We start from the raw sequence: 20,076 nt of genomic DNA, 5'->3' as shown, positions 1-20,076 counted from the left end.
TGTAAGTCAAGCACTTCTTATATTGTCCAGTTTATAAGATCAAACTGTCAGGCTTTATGTCCTGGAATCACTGCTTGCCAGCTATGTGGTCTTTGGTGAGTTTCTTATCTTGTCTTAGTTCCTCATCATTTATAAAGTGAGGGTGATAAAAGTATCCGTCTCATTGATCATGTGAAGATTAAATGTGTTCACTCGTGGAAGATACTTGGTATAGTACTTAGCACAAAGTAAGCCAGCCTATAAGGTAAATATTGCCATTCTTCTTAATTCCATTAGCCTTAAAACAATTTTACAGCCAGGTGCGGTGGCTCATGCCTATAGTCCCAGCACTTTGGGAGTCCAAGGCAGGAGGATCATATGAGGCCAGGAGTTCGAGACCAGCCTGGACAACATAGTGAGACCCCCATCTCTCCAAAAAATTGTTTTTAAAGATTAGCTGGATGTGATGGCACGCCTATAATACTAGCTTCTCAGGAGTCTGAGGCAAGAGGATTGCTTGAGCCTGAGAGTTCAAGGTTACAGTGAATTATGGTCACTCCACTATACTCCAACCTCGTTGATAGAGTGAGACCCTGTCTCTTGGGAAAAAAAAAAATTTACAAGACAAGTGATGCTATTCCTGTTTTATAGATGTGGACATAGAGGCTCAAAAATGTGAAATAACTTGTCTGGAGGTAGACTTGGAATTTATTCTAAGTCCTGTTTGTTTTGAAAAGTACAACTGAAGATTGCCAAGCAAGAAGTTGCTTATTGCATAAGTTGTCCCCTGCCCTTACTCCCTAGGAACTACCTGGTTATAGGCCATTTAGCTTTGTAGGAAAGTAATAGGGACATTGCTATTTGATTTTGTATTTCAGCATATAGAGGGAAAATGTTTTTTGCTTTTTTTTTTTTTGTAGAAAATTGAGTTTGAGGCAGCAATATGAACATAAAAACTTAAAATGCAGAATAGAAGAGCAGAGAGAGGAAAATTCTAAGAAATAGAGTGGTAAATATGGAAGGGAAGGAAAAAAGATGCAACTTACAAATCATTAGTGATATTCCTAGTGGAGAAAATTGAACAGAGTAGAAGCAGTAAATAAAAATATACTAGAAGAAAATTAATGCTTCCTATGGACTTCAGGGACACAAGAAAGGCCATAATAGCCTTGTCTCTGAGATTATAGTTTTCCACTTCTGTTATCTATTCTAGCTGAAACTTTTTTTTTTTTTTTTTTTTTTTGAGACGGAGTCTGGCTCTGTCGCCCAGGCTGGAGTGCAGTGGCCGGATCTCAGCTCACTGCAAGCTCCGCCTCCCGGGTTCACGCCATTCTCCTGCCTCAGCCTCCAGAGTAGCTGGGACTACAGGCGCCCGCCACCTCGCCCGGCTAGTTTTTTGTATTTTTTAGTAGAGACGGGGTTTCACCGGGTTAGCCAGGATGGTCTCGATCTCCTGACCTTGTGATCCGCCCGTCTCGGCCTCCCAAAGTGCTGGGATTACAGGCTTGAGCCACCGCGCCCGGCCCTAGCTGAAACTTTTAAGCTTTTAAGAAAATAATTCTCATGCTTTCTCATCTGTATGAGAACATAGGAAAAATAAAGTTACCTGGTTTATTTTATGAACCTTAGAATATTTCTAATAACTAAAACTTGACAACTCATACATACAAAACTACAAACCAGTTTTACTTATGAATATATTTACAAAAGTATTAAAGGGAATGCTAAGCAGACTTAGTTCTGAATTAATAGCATGTTAAGTAAATGGTCCTCCATGATCAAGTAAGGTTTATCCCGGGAACTTAGCAATTAATTATCAGGAAATATTAATAAAGCTATTAAGAAAATAATTTGGTCCCATTAGCAGTTCAGTCAGTGAAACAGTAAGTCAGTATTTACTAGAATCATATTCTGATTTTTAAAAAAATAACAAACTAAGCCAGCACTACTAGTGTAGGTTCTTATTTTAAAAGATTTATCTAAATGACAACCCAGGAGCAAACTAGAGGAATCTTTTGTTAAAATCAGAGGTAAAAATTATCTACCTTGACTACTATTTAACAACGAGAATTTTTTAGTCAATGACGTTTTTTAAACTTTCTAGTTTTAAATAATTATAGATTAGCAGGAAATTGCAAAATAAAGATATGAGAACCTTCCTGCGATGATAAATTCTTATGTAACTACAGTACAGTATAAAAATGAGGAAAGTCAATGAAATGTTAAACTAAGAGGTAAAAATCATTGGAAATGAGAAGACAGTTTGTAGGTAATATGACTTCTAGTTTGACAACCATAAGAAAATCAATAAAATGTTTAAAATAAATGAGAATTAAGATTGCCGTACACAAAAGTACAAAAATTAGTAATTATGCCTGTGATATTCAGTTAAAAATACAATGCAAAAATGCCCCATTTACAGCCATGATATTGACAAAAGTTACCCTAACAAAGTATGTGCAAGACCTAGAGGAAGAAACTTTTAAAAATTATTAAGAGATATAAAATATGTAAATGTTATGTTCCTAGATTAGAAGATCATACAGAAGAACAAGCTGAGGAAATACCTTACTTTTAAAAAAAAAAAGAAGAATGAGGACATTCTGGTCTACAAGGTGTATTACAACATGCTTCAGGTCCACAATTCCTTATCCATGATTTCAAAGTAAAAACTGAAAACTGGAAAATTTTTTATATATTTGTAGTAAATTCATTTAGTGACAAAATTGGACCTGAATTGACATGAGGCTGTTTGTAGTTTTATGTCACTTAGTGTGAATACACTTCTGTTTGACTACAGAAAGATTAATGTCTTTGATCATAGAATATTGCCCTAGAGCTTGCTAGGAATGGTATATAATTGACTAGAAGGCTAGACTCAATCCTTGCCAGTGTGAAAGACAGTCATTCTTGCTTTCTCTGGAGGATGCTTTCCTGAAAGATATGCTGTGGTTAGCAGAACCTTGTTTGGCAAGATCAAAATCTCAAAGAAGATAGGGGATTAAGAGGAAAACAAAACAAACATGCATTTCTGAAAAATTTGTAGACTTAATTTTTTTAGAGAAGATTTAGGTTTTCAGAACAATTGAGCAGAAAGGGTAGAGAGCTGTCATATACCTTCCCCACAGCCCAGTTTCCCCTGTTATCAACATCTTGCATTCATGTGGTGCATTTGTTACGATTGATGAACTTATATTGGTGCATTACTAACCGAAGCTGGTGATTTACAATAGAGTTCACTTTGTGCTCTACAGGTCTTTGGGGTTTGACAAGTGTATAATGACATGTGTCCACCATTACAATTGTACAAATAGTTTTACTGCCCTAAAAATCCACTGTACTCAACTTATTCATTCCTCCCTCTTCACTCCTCACTCAAAACCTAGCAGCCACTGGTCTTTGTACTGTTTCTCTATAGTTTTACCTTTTTCAGAATGTCATATAGTTGGAATCTTACAGTACATAGTCCTGTCACACTGGCTTTTTTCACTTTTATCAATATGCATTTAACGTTTCTTCATTCAGTATGCATTTAATGTGTCTTTTTGACTTGATGGTTTATTTCTTTTTATTGCCGAATAATACTCCATTGTATGGATGTACCACAGTTGATTTATCCCTTCATCTATTGAAAGACATCTTGGTTGCTTCCACATTTTGGTTATTATGAATAAAGCTGCTATAAACATTTGTGTGCAGGCTTTTGTGTGGATGTGTGTGGGAAAATACCAAGGTGTGCAGTTGCTGCATTGCATGGTAAGAGTATGTTTGGCTTTGTAAGAAACTGCCAAACTGTCTTCCAAAGTAGCTGTACCTTTTCACATTTCACCATTAATGAATGAGAAAAAAAGTACATTAAAGGTAAGTTCTAGAAAGCACAATATTATAGAGAAAACAGGATCCAAAATTATATACACAATATAATCTCAGTTGTCTTTAAAAAGAGGCAAATAAAAGAACTAAAAGGAAGTATGTTAAATAATTTCTTTAGGATTATGGTTGTGTTTATTCCTACCATTCTACATTTTTAAATTTAATTTTTATTAAACCATGAGCAAGTATTGTTTCTATAATTATAACAATGCAAGAGAATAGGTAATAATTGCTCCTTTCTTCTTTTGGTGGCAGGAACCTGCAAATAGTCGTCTACCTCCTCACCTTATTGCACTTGATTCCACGATACCTGGATTTTTTGATGACATAGGGTATCTGGATCTCTTGCCATGTCGTCCTTTTGACACAGTTTTTATTTTCTATATGAAGCCAGGTCAGAAAACGAACCAAGAGGTAAGAGTTATGAATTTTTTTTTTTTGGTATATTTTTGTGCTATAAATACACATCTAGAAAAAAAAATTGAGGCAAAATTAATATGGAGAGTTTATTTGGGCCAGAGTTGAGGAAATGGGAAATGCTGGAAAGTTCTCCCAAGAACAAAGGAGAGTCTCAAGTTTTTAAAGATGAAAAGGATGAGCCAGGAGAACAGATGATTACAAAAGTTGTTTTTCAGGAATGCCCATTGGTTTACAGAAATAACATTGATTAGTGAGTAGATATAAATTATTGAACTGTAGGATATGAGCTGTGGTGTCCAGCACTGTTAGATTAGTTTATGAACTATTGGTGGTGACATGCAGTCTAGAGTCCATATAGCACGCAGCTTCAAAATTATTAGTTAGCTCAAGCAGGAGTGAGATGCGACTGCTATCACATTTCAGTGCCTTTCTGGGCATGATAATTTGAGGGAGACTCGCATTCCTTAAAAAGTTTCATTTTCATATACAAAATTTTACATGGTATGTACTTGTCTGTGGTAAGAAGTGTTTTATACTTGATGCCTAAAGACTTGCTGTGAACCAGTTTGAAAACAGAATTAACCAAAACTATGATACTTGGAGTCCTGAGTCTTTTGACCCTTAAGAAATGTGATTTAAATAGGAGCTGTAGGATATCTTTCTTCCCCCTCAGGAATTCAGATTCATAAGACAAAATAAACTGAAATAAAGAAGGGTAGTCATAAAAAGTTAAAGTAAGGCTCAAGAAGAATAAAACAACAGCAACAAATATTTATTGAACATCTTCCCTGTGGCTCAGCATGCCAGGATATAGAAACGAGTAACAGTTTCCCTTTTGAGAAGCAGCTCACCTTCCTAGTAATTTCAGAAACAAATCATTTCAGTTGAGGAATGTGTGGTGTGCAGTGGGGGAAATAACAGCTGAAATAAAGGAGAAAAACAGAAGGACTGGCTGGGTGTGGTGGCTCACGCCTGTAATCCCAGCACTTTGGGAGGCCGAGGTGGGTGGATCACCTGAGGTCAGGAGTTCAAGACAAGCCTGGCCAACATGGTAGAACCCTGTCTCTACTAAAAATACAAAAATTAGCTGGTGTGGTGGCAGGCACCTGTAGTCCCAGCTACTTGGGAGGCTGAGGCAGGAGAACTGCTTGAACCCGGAAAGCGGAGGTTGCAGTGAGCCGAGATTGCACCATTGCACTCCAGCCTGGGCGACAGAGCGAGACTCTGTCTCAAAAACAAAACAAAACAGAGGGACTAAGTAAAACATAGCTGGATACGTGTAACAAAGAGACTAGGAGAAGGATGAAGAAAAATGTAAGATAGGTGAGAATGGAAAACTGAGAGCAAAATGGCAGGAAACTTGAAGTGTTTTTTGAAAAGGAATAATTGAAATATAGAATAGGCAGGAAGTTACTGACTATAACTAGGAAAAAACTGAAGGAAGACTTGTAAAATGTAGTATTCAGATGTGTAGGGCACTGTGACTGCATGATCCTGGAATTTTACTGTAGTAGTCATTTTAAGACTATCAGCTAATCAAATTAGCATGCCTAAAGAAATTTACCAAAGTTTCCAAATGTTTAGAAGCACTGTTTCAAATGATTTGTGAGCTCCTAGAAAAGAATGCTGATTTATGAGAAAGTTATTTTTTTGTTACTGAGTCAATAAAGTTAATAAGTGTCTGTTGTTAGGTGAACAAAATCTGTAAGATTTCTGGCCCCCTAAAACTGCATAGAGGCGAAGACAGATGATTAAATAAGCAACCAACCGTTGTAAAGGGTGCTAATAGGGTCATTAAAGCACGTTCTAGGAGCAGTAGCGGGAAAACCTAATCTGGTTTTAAGAAGGTGGCCTGGAGGGAAAGATACTCTAGCTGGTATTTAAGGTGTGCATTAACTGTAGGTAAGGAGGCAGAAGCAGATTGTCACTGACAAAGTAATAATAATGTATAAATTCTTCAGGGTAAAGAGAGTATTTTATCTTCATAAAATTCATTATGGGGTCTAATATACTTGGAGCTTAAGAGAAAGTGGGCTGGTGGTAGCCAGAGATGAGACCGATGGACTCAAGTGTTTTAGAAGAACCTCAGTAAAATTGGATTAATTCTGGAGGTGGGGATCTGTTTTGAAGGAAGTCAGCGCATTCTTTGTTTGAGAATAATGGAGCCACTTTCTCCTGCCTGTACAAGAAGACACAAACCCTTGAGGCACCTCCTAACCCAGTCCAGTTTCCCTAGCTGTCTAGAAGCTGAGGGTAACTAGGAATTAATGAAGATTTCCTGAGACCTCCTTTGGAATGTCTGAGACCTGTCTTCCCTAGCCACATGGTAGATTAAGATTAATTTCTGTCTGCCAGAATCCATGCAAGTTGAATTGGATTCACTTATTGCTTCTTGACTAAATTTTCAAAAATTGTTTATTTAAAAGTTTTACTTCTAGATAAAAATTTGAATTGCAAAAACTAGAAATGGTTGTTAAGTCAGTTTCTTGGCACCCATAAGAATGTGAAGGGATATGGGTAAACTAAATAGGTTCACTTCTAAAGAGACTGGTTTTAGGCCGGGCACGGTGACTCACACCTGTAATCCCAGCACTTTGGGAGGCTGAGGTGGGCGGATCATGAGGTCAGGAGATCGAGACCATCCTGGCTAACACAGTAAAACCCGTTTTTACTAAAAATACAAAAAATTAGCCGGGTGTGGTGGCAGGCGCCTGTAGTCCCAACTACTCGGGAAGCTGAGGCAGGAGAATGGCATGAACCTGGGAGGTGGAGCTTGCAGTGAGCAGAGATTACGCCACTGCACTCCAGCCTGGGCGACAGAGCAAGACTACGTCTCAAAAGAAAAAAAAAAAATAGACTGGTTTTGTGCTTAAGAGGTAATGACTTTGAGGTGATTTGCAATGGGTCAGATGTAATGGATGTAACTTCTTACATTTTGACTTTCACAGGCCTCTATATGATCTTGGTATAGATTAGCATTGTATGAATGACATCAGTGATCTGTGGACTGGCTGCATCATAGTTATTTGGAGGAATTTTTAGAAATAGTGATTCCAGGATTCCGCGTTCGCTGATTTTAATGTAGAAGGTCTAGGGCAGGCGAAGAGAACCTTATTTTTATGCGATTTCCCAGATGATTTTGTTACACTCTGCTCTCCACCCTCCCCCTTTAGTTTTTCATTTGCAAAGGAATTTCTTATTTTCCTTCCTTTAGAAATGAGTTTTTCAAGAGTAGCACTATTACCATCTTGGGCCAGATAAGTTCTTTGTTATGAGGGCTGTCCTATGTATTTTAGAACATTTAGCAGCATCTTTGGCCTCTACTACTAGATGTTTGTAGTGTGCGTCACCAGTTATGACAACCAAAAATGTCTCCAAATGTTGGATGTCCGCTGAAAAGCAAAATCATCCCTAGATGAGAAGCACTGTTTTAGAGTGAGGGACGCTTTGTGAGGCCAGTAGAAAGCGCACGCCTTACATTTAGTGCTTAGTGAAGAGGAGAGAACTTTGTGGCCACTTCATTTTTCCTGAAATTCTCTTCTTTGACCTAAGAAAAGGATATTTTCATACTCATTTATTAATTACACCTAATGTTTATTGAATTTTAGTAGGTTTTATAGCCTTTGTCAAGATTTATAGTTAAATAGTTGCATCCCTATGTAATGTTTCTCATTAACCAGACAGTAAACTTCATGAAGGTAAGGACATAGTATCTTTTAGTAAACATGCCTGGTTCAGTAATTGTTTTGCTGGGAAGAGAGCTCATAGCTTTTCTTGCATTATTTCATAACCATTGTTATTATCTCTACTCTATGGATTAAGAAACTGAGGCAGTGGGGTTAAGAAACTTGCCCAAGGCTCAGCCAATCCAAATCTGTCTAACTCTGGAGAATGCATTTTCTCTATAGTGATATATCCTCAAATGTATTCTGAGCTTGGACATGATTTGTCAGAAGCTTCAAAGCTAACCAATTTTTATGAAGATTTATTTTGATACATTATTTTTCTTCCTTCATTATAGCTGATGATTGGTATGTATTTCAGATTTTGAAGAATGTGGAGTCTTCCAGAACTGTTCAGCCACATTTCCTAGAATTTTTGCTTTCCCTTGGTTGGTCAGTAGATGTGGGCAGACACCCTGGTTGGACTGGGCATGTTTCTACCAGTTGGTCTATTAATTGTTGTGATGATGGTGAAGGATCTCAACAAGGTAAAACTCACAGTGCTTCAAATGTCAGTTGTTGCTTGTTTTGTTAGTCTTGTTTTTTTTCCCCCTTTACTATGATTTATAGTCTTATTAAAAATACAAAACCAGGCTGGGTGCAGTGGTGCATGCCTGCCTTTGAGAAGCCAGGTGGGAGGATCGACTGAGGCTAGGAGTTCAAGACCAACCTGGGCAACATAGCAAGACACCGTCTCTACAAAAGATGAAAAAATTTTCTAGGCTTGAGGGCCACGTATTTGTAGTCCTGCCTGCTCAGGAGGCTGAGGTGGGAGGATCACTTGAGGCCAGGATTTGGAGCTGTGATCATGCCACTGCATTCCAGCCTGAGTGACAGAGCAACTCCCTGACTCTAAAAAACAAACAGGTATATAGAGGAAAAGTATCCTTCCCCTAATCCCAGTCCTGACAGGGTAACTTAATACTAGTTTATATATTCTTCTAGACGTTTTCAGTGTATATGAAATATATACACATAATGATAGAGTTAATTAATACAAAATGACTGGCTTATTACAATGCTGATAAGTTCCTTTTTTATAATATGCATAAGATTCAATTTTCTATACAAATGGTATAATAAATATAGGTCATCCATACAAACAATACAGCTTCCTAACAAGCATGTTTTGTCTGATAAGTAGTTTTCTGTTAACCAGTGTGTTTTATCAACCGTGGCTATCAGAAGAGTCATACTTAAAGGTTAGATTCTTGGGATATTATACCAAAACCTTTGTAGTAAACAGCTGACCATCTCTGAGGATTCTTGCCCATCCCCTCAGATCCTCTGAGGAACTGTAATCAGGATAACAAGTACCAGAGCAAGTGTAAATTTAAACTTAAGACCTTTGCCCCACCTGGCTAATGCTTTGTGTTCCTGGGTTCCTGAGGTCACTGGAAAGTTAGTATTACCTCTCTAAAGTGGATAATGCCTATGCCCAGTGCACATTTTTCATTTTGATAAATACATCAGTTGGATACTTATGGTTGCAAGTATCAGAAAACGTGACCCAAACTGCCTTAGATTTTGAAGATAATTTATTGCCCATGTAACTGAAAATTCTAGAGGTTGGTTAAGCTTTGGTGTCATTTGATCAGCATTCCTGTTTTATTTCTTTACAATTTTCCTTTAGCGTTGCTCTCCATATTTTGGCTTTGTCACCAGCCTGGCTTCTCTACTAGTGCAGAAAGGCAATTCCAGGCTTTACATTCACATACCACAGCAGCCTGAAGAGGAGAGATTAGCCAGATCTGAGAACCCCCTACTCCCCGAATCCGGAACTATATGGTGATTAGACTATCCCAAGCCTGTCCTTGTGGCAAGAAAGAATGACTCTGGTAGAGAGATACAGACAAGATAGAACTAGTATCAGAGGTCAGTCCCACATGCACATTTTGCCTGCTGCAGAATAGGGGTGGTTAGAGTGGCTGTTGGGATAGTAACCACAGCATGTACTACAGCAGATACAAAGTCCCTGCCCGGAGCCCACACCAGGAGTCAGAAAACGAAAGCCCAGTTTTTGAAAATAAAGTTTTATTGGAACTCGGTCACACTCTAGATTACACATTGTCTATGACAGCTTTCATGCTACAATGACAGAATCGAGTAGTTGTGGCAAAGATCCTATGGCCTACAAAGCCGAAAATGTTATCTGTCTGGTCCTTTACAGAAAAAGTTTGCTAACCTCTTGTCTAAGCTCCCTATTTGCCAAATCTTCACCAGCATTAGGTATCTTCCAGTTTTTTAAGTGAGAAATTTTTCATTTTTAATAATGCTTGAGCATATCTTACCATATTTTTATTTCTTTCCTGAGAAGTACTTGTTCATTTCCCCTGTCCATTTTTTGGTCAGATTGTTGGTCTTTTATGTACTGCTGGTAGGACACTGAGTTCATTTTAATTGAGAACTATATAGCTCTCATGAGTGTTTCTTTTGTTAATTCAGTCTTCCTGGCTTAGAGCAGATGCTATTACTAAAACTGGCTGTACATTTTTATACAATGTCACTGACCATTGAGGAAGGTGGAACATAGGCCAACTTGAGGAGCCATAGAGAGAGACCAGGGATAGAAATGCCTTAAAAGCCAGAGTCCAGAGATAACGCACATGTGTACTCTCTCTCTTCTCTCTCTCTGTCTCTTCCTCCCTCCTCCTCCTCCTCCTCCTCCTCCTCTTCTTTTCCTCCTCCTCCTTCTTCCTCTCTCTCTCTCTCTCTCTTTCTGTCTCTCTCTCTCTCTCTCTCTCTCTGCCTGCCTGCCTGCCTGTCTCTCTGGCCCAACTCCCTTCTGAGGTACTGGGATGGTCTTCCTTTTGATTATTTATTCACCGGATCCAAAGGACTGCTCCCTTAATCTGCTTCATACACATGAATTAAAAGCCCTGCTAATCAGAAGTGGTCTGATATATAGTCGTTTGAGAAATTATGAAATGAAGATTTTATGATTTAAAAATAAAGACATCTAATAAGCATTGTATTTTATTCTTTCATACTAATTGGTTCTTGCTGGAAACATATATTCTATTTACCACTTTATTAACCAGTTAACATTTCGTGTAGCAAGATGATACTGGTTTTTTTCTACTTTTTGAAGCTGTAATGTGGTGTTTCTTTTTCCCAGAAGAAGTGCTTTCCTCTGAAGATATTGGAGCTAGCATTTTCAATGGACAGAAGAAGGTGCTGTATTATGCTGATGCCCTTACAGAAATTGCTTTTGTGGTTCCTTCTCCTGTGGAGTCCTTAAGTAAGACCATTTTGCATGGTCCTGTTTTAGGATCTATATTTATATTCCTGGGTTGTGTGATATTACTGCTTTGGAAGAGATTTTGAAGTGATCTAAAGCATTCTTTAGCTTCTAAGGCATTATAACAGAATATGCAGAAGCACAAGGTATCTTCTCTTAACTTTTTAAGGAAAGTAGTTAAAGACAAGCAGACTGACCCTCTGATAATCTTTAAATAGTGAAGGAATCCCATTTCAACTGATATGCTTTCTTTAATTTAATCAGTCAGTACATAGGCTTATTTTCCAGTTCATTTCTTTCTATAATTACGAGTGATCCCTTACTTACTTTTTGAGAGCCTTTGCATGGAACCACATAGAATCCTACAACGGGAAGGATCTCATGATAGCATCTGGCCATTCTTCTGAGCAAGAGAAACTTAAGCAGCCTAGAAAAGATGGTGGTCCAAGACTTTTCTTTTTAAGAATTGGGAGTAATTATTACTTCTTAGTCCGAACTCACAGTTTTATTTTGCCCAGAACCTTTGCTTTTTGCAAGTTAAGCCTGTTTGTTCAAGCCTGACCGAGTAGGTGGTCAGGCAGTAGATAGAAAACTTCACCTTCTTCTTTGAGATCATTTTTAGGATGGGATACTGTACATCACGATTTCACAGTCTCATTTCCAGACTAACGACTTTTGTTGTGCCCTACCTTGGTAGCTGCCTAACTTTTGTCCTTGGACCCTTGATTTCCCACTCTAGGCCCCTCCCTGTCTTACTCTCTGGGTCCAGCTGTGTCGCTGGAAGGTTGGACCTTCTACGGTTTAGGTTTGAATTATAGCGGCTGTTGGGCTTCCTGTCAAGGTTCTGGTTTACTACTTTAATTCCAGAAGCCAGAACCTGTCCATCCTCTTTGGGGACATACCTGCCTAATTTCTCTGGCCCAGCCTGTTAGTACCAGACAAGTCCTCCCAGCGCTAGAGCCTTGTCCTTACACTAAAGCTCCTGCAGTTGGGTCTTTGTCTTCTGTTGTGAAACATCTCCTATGCCAACTGTGCCCACTCCTACTCAGCTTCTTCCTATTTCTGATATTTGGGGATTTTTTTAGATGGGGTGGAGGATAACTTTTTGTGAACTTATCTCTAACCACATTACTCTTAATCATAGAGACTAGATCTTCTGTAGCTTCTGGATGTCCCAGTGCCTATTTGGCACGATGCTACATGATCGAATATATAATCAAAATGATTCAGAGAGTAATAATGGCATGTATTATATTCTACATCTGAAACTTCAAATATTTTCTAGTCTTATTTTGGTTATCCTTTAGAGCAGGAGCTGGCAAACCACAGTGGCACAAGCCAAATGCCGCCAAGAATGGTTTTTACATTCTTAAAGGGTTATAAATAAAATACAAAGAGGAATATGTGAGAGATCTGTATAGCCAGCAAAGCCTAAAATACTTAGTACTTGATCCTTTACAGAAAAAGTTCGGCAGCCCTTGCTCTAGAAGCAATGCTTTAAGTGATTTCAGTTAGACTGGTGAGCGTAATTATTTTTAACAGTCTTGCTCCAAATAAGTGGTATGTATTATAGTTGCTTTTTTTCCTTTACCCCATAGCTGATTCATTGGAAAGTAACATCTCGGACCAAGATAGTGATTCAAATATGGATCTTATGCCAGGAATTCTGAAACAGCCATCCCTGACACTTGAGCTTTTCCCCAATCATACAGACAATCTTAATTCCTCACAGAGGGTAAGTTACTTTGTTGATAGGTCTCCAAAATTTTGTAGTGAAATCAGGGTAATTATAGAATCCTGCCTGAAAAGCTTTTAACCCAGAGACTAATTATATCAGAGTACTGATTCCTTAGTAACTTAATTTTTTAAAATAAAATTCTCATGATTTTCTCTTTTTCAGCCTGCAACAGATAGTTTATTCTGAGACAGCCTTTGTGGATTCTCTTGATTTCACTATTCTGATCCCATACTTGATTCTCTCATCTGTTCCTTTTTAAACCAAGGTTTTAATTTTGTCCCTGAAATATCCACGAAAGTTACCGCAGTAACTACATGTTTTTTATCTTTAATCTTGCAATGTTCATCTTAAACAAGTCTGACCATATAAATATAGGAACATTGTGGAAAATAACTCAGTGTATGGATAAATATTCTGAGTGAGGAACACAGCACTTACTACAAGAGGAGCTTTTTGCTTTTATCTTTTTTTTTTTTTTTTTACCTTATCAGCGAATATTACTTTTTTATCTGTGATCAGGTCAGAAGTGTAGGAAGATTGACTTAGAACAAATCATAACAAAGACAGAAGTGTCAGCTTGACTTAAAGGTGTTCCTCCATTGTACAAGAGTTTAGGTTGGCTTCCTTCCACAGCGAAAATTACTTTTAATGTAAGTATATACTTAAAAGAGAATATGGGGAGGTTTTTACCTTTAAAATTGATTTAGGAAAAAAAGGCCAGGTGGTGTAATAGTCCCTGGAGTAGACTGATTTGAAAATCAGGAGTTTTTTAAAGGTTTTACAGAATACAATTTAGAGATGAGCAGTCAGTATTGCATGGCAATGCAAGATTTTAGCCAAATCTAATACTTTAAAAAATTTTTTTGTTTGAGATTTGTGAACAGAACTAGAATTCAGTGGTGAGCTGCCCATATTTTCTGAATGCCAGCATAGTTATTCCTTAGAACCCAGATAAAGCACCATGTTTTTGTTTCTCACTTATAGTATACTTTGCAGACACTAACAAGCTAAAAAAACAAACAAACAAAAAAGCAAAACCATATGGTTATCTCAATACATGGAGAAAACACAGTTGACAAAAAAATTCCGTACTCATTATGAGAAAAGTTCTCAGCAAACTATGAATAGAACTTTCTCAACTTGATACAGAGCATCTACTAAAAACCTACAGCTAACATTATACTTACGCATTATACATTATTCTTGAATGCTTTTCCTCTGAGATGGAGGACAAGGCAAGGATGCCTATTCTCACCGCTTACATTCAACATGGTAGAGGAGGGACCTACATAGAGAAATAAGACAAAAGGAAACACAGTACATAGAGATTAGAAACAAAGAAGTAAAACTGTATGTATTTGCAGATGACATGGTCATGTAAGTAGGAAACCCTGAGGAATCTTTTTTTAAATTCACTAGAACTATTGAGGTGAGTTTAGCAAGACTGCAGGGAAAACGTCAGGGTGTTGGGCAAAATTTTAAGATAACCCCCAGCAACATTTGCCTGTGTACAATGTCCTCTCCTTGCATGTGGGTAGAACCTGTGAATATGATAGGATAACTGTGATTATGTTACATTATTTGGCAAAGGGATCTTGTGGGTTTAATTGCGTTATTTTGAGTTAATCAAAAGGGAGATTTTCCAAGTAGACCTGACCTAATCACAGGAGCTCTTTAAATCTAGGGCTAGACGTCAGACATGGAAGAAGTCAGAGTCAAAGCTAATTAGGGGCCTTGATGCTAAGAAAGTAGTCTGTGAATATGGCCAGATATCTGTCACTAGTTTGGGAGAAATCTCTTGGTCTGGCCATTTTCTGTGAATGTCAGAGTGGATACAAGCATCCGGGGGACTTGCCATGGACTCTGGTCATCTGGTAAAGACATGTATATTTCTGTGCTAATAAAGCAGTTTTAATTTTAAAATTCACCTCAAGTATGAGATTCTCCGCTCTGTACACATGAGCTTTGTTTAGGGCTTTAGCACAACTTAGCTCTGCTGCATGCCTCAAAAGAAGTGCAACTCAGGGTACCAGTTTGCTAAAGGGGGGGCCACACAGTCCTGTTAACCTTGCAGTGAAACTTAGAGTTGATTAGGGTGGCGGGAAGCCAGAAGCACACTGCATGATAATGAAGGCCCAGACAACTTGTTTTTCTTTCTACTGATGAGAAAAAGGAATTAAGCATAAATTGCAGTAGGAGACATTTGTTCTGGGATCTGGGAATAACTTGCTGATGGGACATTTTAGAGATGAGGATCCCCAGACAAGTAGTGATGTTGCTGTGATGGGGAAGCATACTGCTTTCTGGCCCTAATAGAGATAGACTCAAATCCTTTAAGCCCTCATTAAGATACTGCGTGTAAATTTTGTTTTTATTAATGCAAATTATTATTATTCAGTATTCCTTCCTTGTTTTTTCTTTGACAATTTTAAGCCTTCATTTTCTTGTCCTAGGTTAAGACTGATGAACAGGAGCCAAAGAAGTGCTTTGTTGCAAATGTATACATGTTTTCCTAAAGTGATTTTCCATGACCTGATACTTATATCACTGAGCACCTTGACAAATGAATGACTGGGTAGTTTTATTAAGCCAGTTTTTTGTTGCTGTTGTTTTTCCCGCTCTCTGTCTTCTTCTTCATATAGCTCAGTCCCAGTTCCAGAATGAGGAAGCTGCCTCAGGGTCGCCCTGTTCCTCCCCTTGGACCTGAGACAAGAGTTTCTGTAGTCTGGGTGGAACGCTATGATGATATAGGTACTGTATGAGGACTTTGTCCATAAATAAAATGACAATATATGACAATGACTTGCTAAATGTCTACAGGGAGTGGGCATATAAGCACGGTGTGGCCAGGAGCTAGTCCTGGAGTTCAGTAAGCCTGGGTTTGCACCCCAGCTCCACTACTCAGCCTTAGATTACTCCTCTGTTAAATCCTGGTACTTTTTTCATAGTTGTGAAGATTTGACGAGACTAGTAGATACAAAGCTTTTAGTTATTCCTGTTGGCATCACAGTCAGTGGTTTGTTGCCAGTTGGTCTCAGTCATCCCAGGACCTTTGGAAAGGGGAAGGGGAAGCGCTTCACTTACCCTCTCTCCGCCCACATGCTCTACTGTCTCGTTTTAGTATAAAGCTTAGTTTGTCCTTAAGAGTTGCACTCTGGGTAAGTTTCTCATGATTTTTACGTAAGCAACATTGGGCATTAGAATTATATACTTTGCCTAAAATCCCATCCAGCCCAGAGTTTTTGGGAAAATGTGATAGTTACTTTTCAACAAAGCCCTCAAAGATCACAGAATGTATTTTCTAAAAACTCTTTGCTTTAGATGAAATTAGCTAAAAAAAATGAGAGATGATTTTTTTAATTTGTAGAGAATAATTAAGATGATATTTCAGGACAGCACAATCCATATATTTGCCACTCATTTATGTGAAGAGATTAGAAAATTAGATTTCCTGTTATCTGTTTGGGAAAATGAGGGAGATATTAATTATAATGCTATTATTTTCTTCCAGAAAACTTTCCCCTCTCAGAGCTGATGACAGAGATCAGTACTGGTGTGGAAACTACTGCAAATAGTAGCACTTCACTGAGGTACACTCTATTTGCTTGAATTTCAACAGCATGTCTTTTTTTAATATATTGATTGCAGCTTAATAAATAAAGAATTATGAAACAAAAGAGTTGTGGACAATTAGAAATAAAAATAGAGAAAAAAGATCAAAGAAGTTTGTATACAACATACAAGGTTATCAAATTATTACAGCATGGACTTTTTAAAAGCCACTTGATTGAGGTATGACTAACATGTTAAAAGCTATACATACTTAATGTATACAACTTGATGAGTTTGGAGATAAGTATATCTCCATGAAACCATCACAACAATCTATTCCTGAGCACTTCTACCATATCCAGAAGTTTTCTCCTGCCCACTTAATTCATTATTATTATTATTTTGTGATAAAAACCACTTAATGTAAGATCTGCCCTCTTAGCAAATTTTTAAGTATATAATACTGTATTATTAGCTATAGCCACTGTACTGTTGATCTTTAGGACTTATCCTTCATAACTGAAACTTTGTACCACCTTTTGGCCAATACCTCCCCATTTTTCCCCTCCTTCCAGTTCCTGACAACTAGCATTCTACTCTCTGCTTCTCTGAGTTTAACTATTTTAGATTTGTCATATAAGTGATATCATGTGGAATTTGTCTTTTTGTGCCTGCCTTATACTTAGCATAATGTACTCTAGATTCACCCATGCTGTCACAAATGGCAGGATTTCCATTTTAAGACTGAATAATATTTCATTGTATGTGTACACCACATTTTCCTTATATATTCGTCCATTGATGGATATTTAAGTTGCCTCCATGTCTTAGCTATTGTGAATAATGCTGCAGTGAAAATGGGAGTGCTGCTATCTCTTTGAGATCCTGGTTTCAGTTCCTCTGGCTATATACCCTGAAGTGGGATTGCTGGATCATATGAACATTCTGTTTTTAATTTGTTGAGGAACCATACTGTTTTCCATGGTGGCTGCACCAGTTTATGTTTCCACCAACAGCATACAAGGGGATTTCCTTTTCTCCACATTCTCGCCAACACTTGTTTTCTTTTGGTTTTTTTGAAAATGACCATCCTACCTGGAGTGAGGTGCTATCTCATTATGATTTTGATTTGCGTTTCCCTGATGATTAGTGATGTTGGGTGCTTTAGCAAGAGTTTTAATAGTAAAATTAATTGCTATTTTACAGTTATCTAGAGCAAAAAGAAAAATGGAGAAGTAGAGGCAATTTAATATTAATAAAGACCGTAATAATAGGGTAGCAATATTAGATTGAAATAATGGAGTTAAATTGGCCAAAACAATGTGGCCAAATAGCAGCTAAAATATCCTAAATCATATGAGCTAATTAATGGAAAAATGTTTCTAAGCAAAATGTAATACTAACTTTATAATTGGGTTAAAATTTCTGTTTTACCTGCCCATTCACAAGAAGGATAAAAAGAGAATAATCTGATTCTAAGAATGGTAACAATGTAGTTGTGTAGGCTTTGTAGTTTTCAAGGTTTGCTTGCTTGTTTTTGGTTTATAACTAAGAGTTTAACAATTATTTTCCCTGTTTTATTTGTGGGATAAAATAGGTTCAAAGAGGTTATTCCTTAGTATCACACATCCAGTAAATGCAGGAGAAAGTTTCCTGAATCCAGGCCTTTGACCCCAAATGCATTGGCCCTGCATCTCTCTCATCACAGAGATACCCTCAAACTTGATATTTTTAAGTTCCTTTTAGTTATGTGAGCTGATTCAAATTGCATATAAGATGAATTTATTCTAATATTGTTAGATGATTGTTGTTGAAATGAAGTCAGTAAAGATGATTTATTTTAGCATTATCGTTTTAAATTTCTAAAAGAGGGCAAGTCATTCTTAAAACTTCCATGCTTTTTATGCTTTGGTGTTTTAAAACAAATTACAGGTATCTTTATGTTCCAAATACATCAGTATGCATCTGAAAAGTCAGATAGCTAAACATAACATCACAATAATAAAGTTACTAATACTTTCTTAATATTATCTAATAGGCAACATTCAAATTTCTTCATTTTTACTAAAATATTCTTCACAACTGGTAAATAATTCACTCCAGGACTGTATACCTGGTTTTAATTCCTTCCATCTCTTTTAATCTGGAACAGTCCTTTTTTCTTTATGACACTAACTTGCTAAAGAAGAGACTATAGAATAGTCATGAGTAGACTTTTCTAGAACTAATTAGAAGAGACTTATCATATACTGTCTTTGTTGTTTTCACCTTTTTTTTTTAAATTAAAAAAAAAAAAAAATTGGGCACAAGGTCTCACCATGTTACCCAGGCTGGTCTCGAACTCCTGGGCTCAAGCGATCCTCCTACCTCGGCCTCTCAAGTTTTCATCTTTTTAGGTCAAAGGTTGTAATACAATTTGACAGTAAAATGTATATTTTATTGGTAGATTAGCAAAGTTTATAATTTATCTTGGGGACAGAATTACTCGAGGATTGATTTTTCTTTTTCTTTTTTTTTTTTTAATGTCTTGAAACACTGATTCAGTGTTGCTTTGGCCAAAATCACCTTACCTATATAGAAAGAAAACTCATTGGGTTGCAAAAAGACCTCAACATGTAGCATCACAAATAACATGTCATACTAGATGGGTTGGCCGATCCCTGGTGTGTAATGAGTAACTCACCCTTCCATAGAGGCAGTTGCCGACTTTAGCATCTGCTGCCTGGCCAGAGGCTGTGAGGGCTTTGGCCCTGCCACAATGTGGCCATTTATCACCATAGCGGGGAAGGACACTTGCAGCTGGCTTGGATTAATGGCTCTCCCAACCTCCTTCCCCACCCTGAAAAAAAATTATATCAGGGATTCCTGTAATGGGCCAAAGCTGTGTTCCTGCTTCTGCTCTGGGATTACCAGCCTTGACTATGCTGGAATTCCCTGTACTCTGGCCGGCCACATTTTTGTTCCCTACAAGAAGAGGAACTAAAGTGAAAGTCCCATAGGTGGTTGCTAGATTCTTAACTCCATGCAATAGAGTTCTCTGGCCTCTCCTTCCACCCAGTGTCCCTAGTGGTTTTCCAGGTATATATATTTTTTCAGCCCCTTTCTGTTAGCTTAGAAAGCCTGAGCCAGTAATGAACCTTTAGGACCAGGTGTTATAGGGGGCAGCAGCATAGATTCCCAGAAAGCAGATTCTGAGCAGACTGACCCCTTGGCTTTTCTCATACCACTGCCAAGCAACAGGTCCCTTTAGTGATCTTAGGCTGTATGTGGGGGACTTCAACTCTTGGGTGTCTGAGATAAAAATTTTCTTTTCTTAAGATCTACGACTCTTGAAAAAGAAGTTCCTGTCATCTTCATCCACCCTTTAAACACTGGATTATTCCGGATAAAAATTCAAGGAGCCACTGGAAAATTTAATATGGTCATCCCTCTTGTGGATGGGATGATTGTCAGCAGGCGAGCTCTTGGTAAGGTCTTCATATGTGGCTGAAGAGTTACATTTTCTTTCTCTTTATCATTTTTATAAACCAAAAAGAAGTCAATATAAGGAA

At 37.7% G+C, this 20,076-nt stretch overlaps 1 protein-coding gene across 2 annotated transcripts in view; it reads left to right on the top strand.

The window, feature by feature from the left end:
* RALGAPB (Ral GTPase activating protein non-catalytic beta subunit) overlaps positions 1-20,076 on the top strand; it is a 108,685-nt gene that overhangs the window by 84,064 nt on the left and 4,545 nt on the right. The window contains exons 24-30 of one of the 2 annotated variants that reach the window (XM_025399237.1): positions 4,108-4,266; positions 8,317-8,482; positions 11,113-11,235; positions 12,834-12,970; positions 15,616-15,724; positions 16,485-16,563; positions 19,844-19,992. In XM_025399237.1, the coding sequence (XP_025255022.1) occupies positions 4,108-4,266; positions 8,317-8,482; positions 11,113-11,235; positions 12,834-12,970; positions 15,616-15,724; positions 16,485-16,563; positions 19,844-19,992 (922 nt within the window). The remainder of the gene's footprint in view (positions 1-4,107; positions 4,267-8,316; positions 8,483-11,112; positions 11,236-12,833; positions 12,971-15,615; positions 15,725-16,484; positions 16,564-19,843; positions 19,993-20,076) is intronic. The other variant, XM_025399238.1, reaches the window with a different exon arrangement.

The sequence above is a fragment of the Theropithecus gelada genome, chromosome 10, assembly GCF_003255815.1.
Source record: "Theropithecus gelada isolate Dixy chromosome 10, Tgel_1.0, whole genome shotgun sequence".
NCBI classification, from domain to species: Eukaryota; Metazoa; Chordata; class Mammalia; order Primates; family Cercopithecidae; genus Theropithecus; species Theropithecus gelada.
This window is presented reverse-complemented; position numbering and strand designations above follow the sequence as displayed.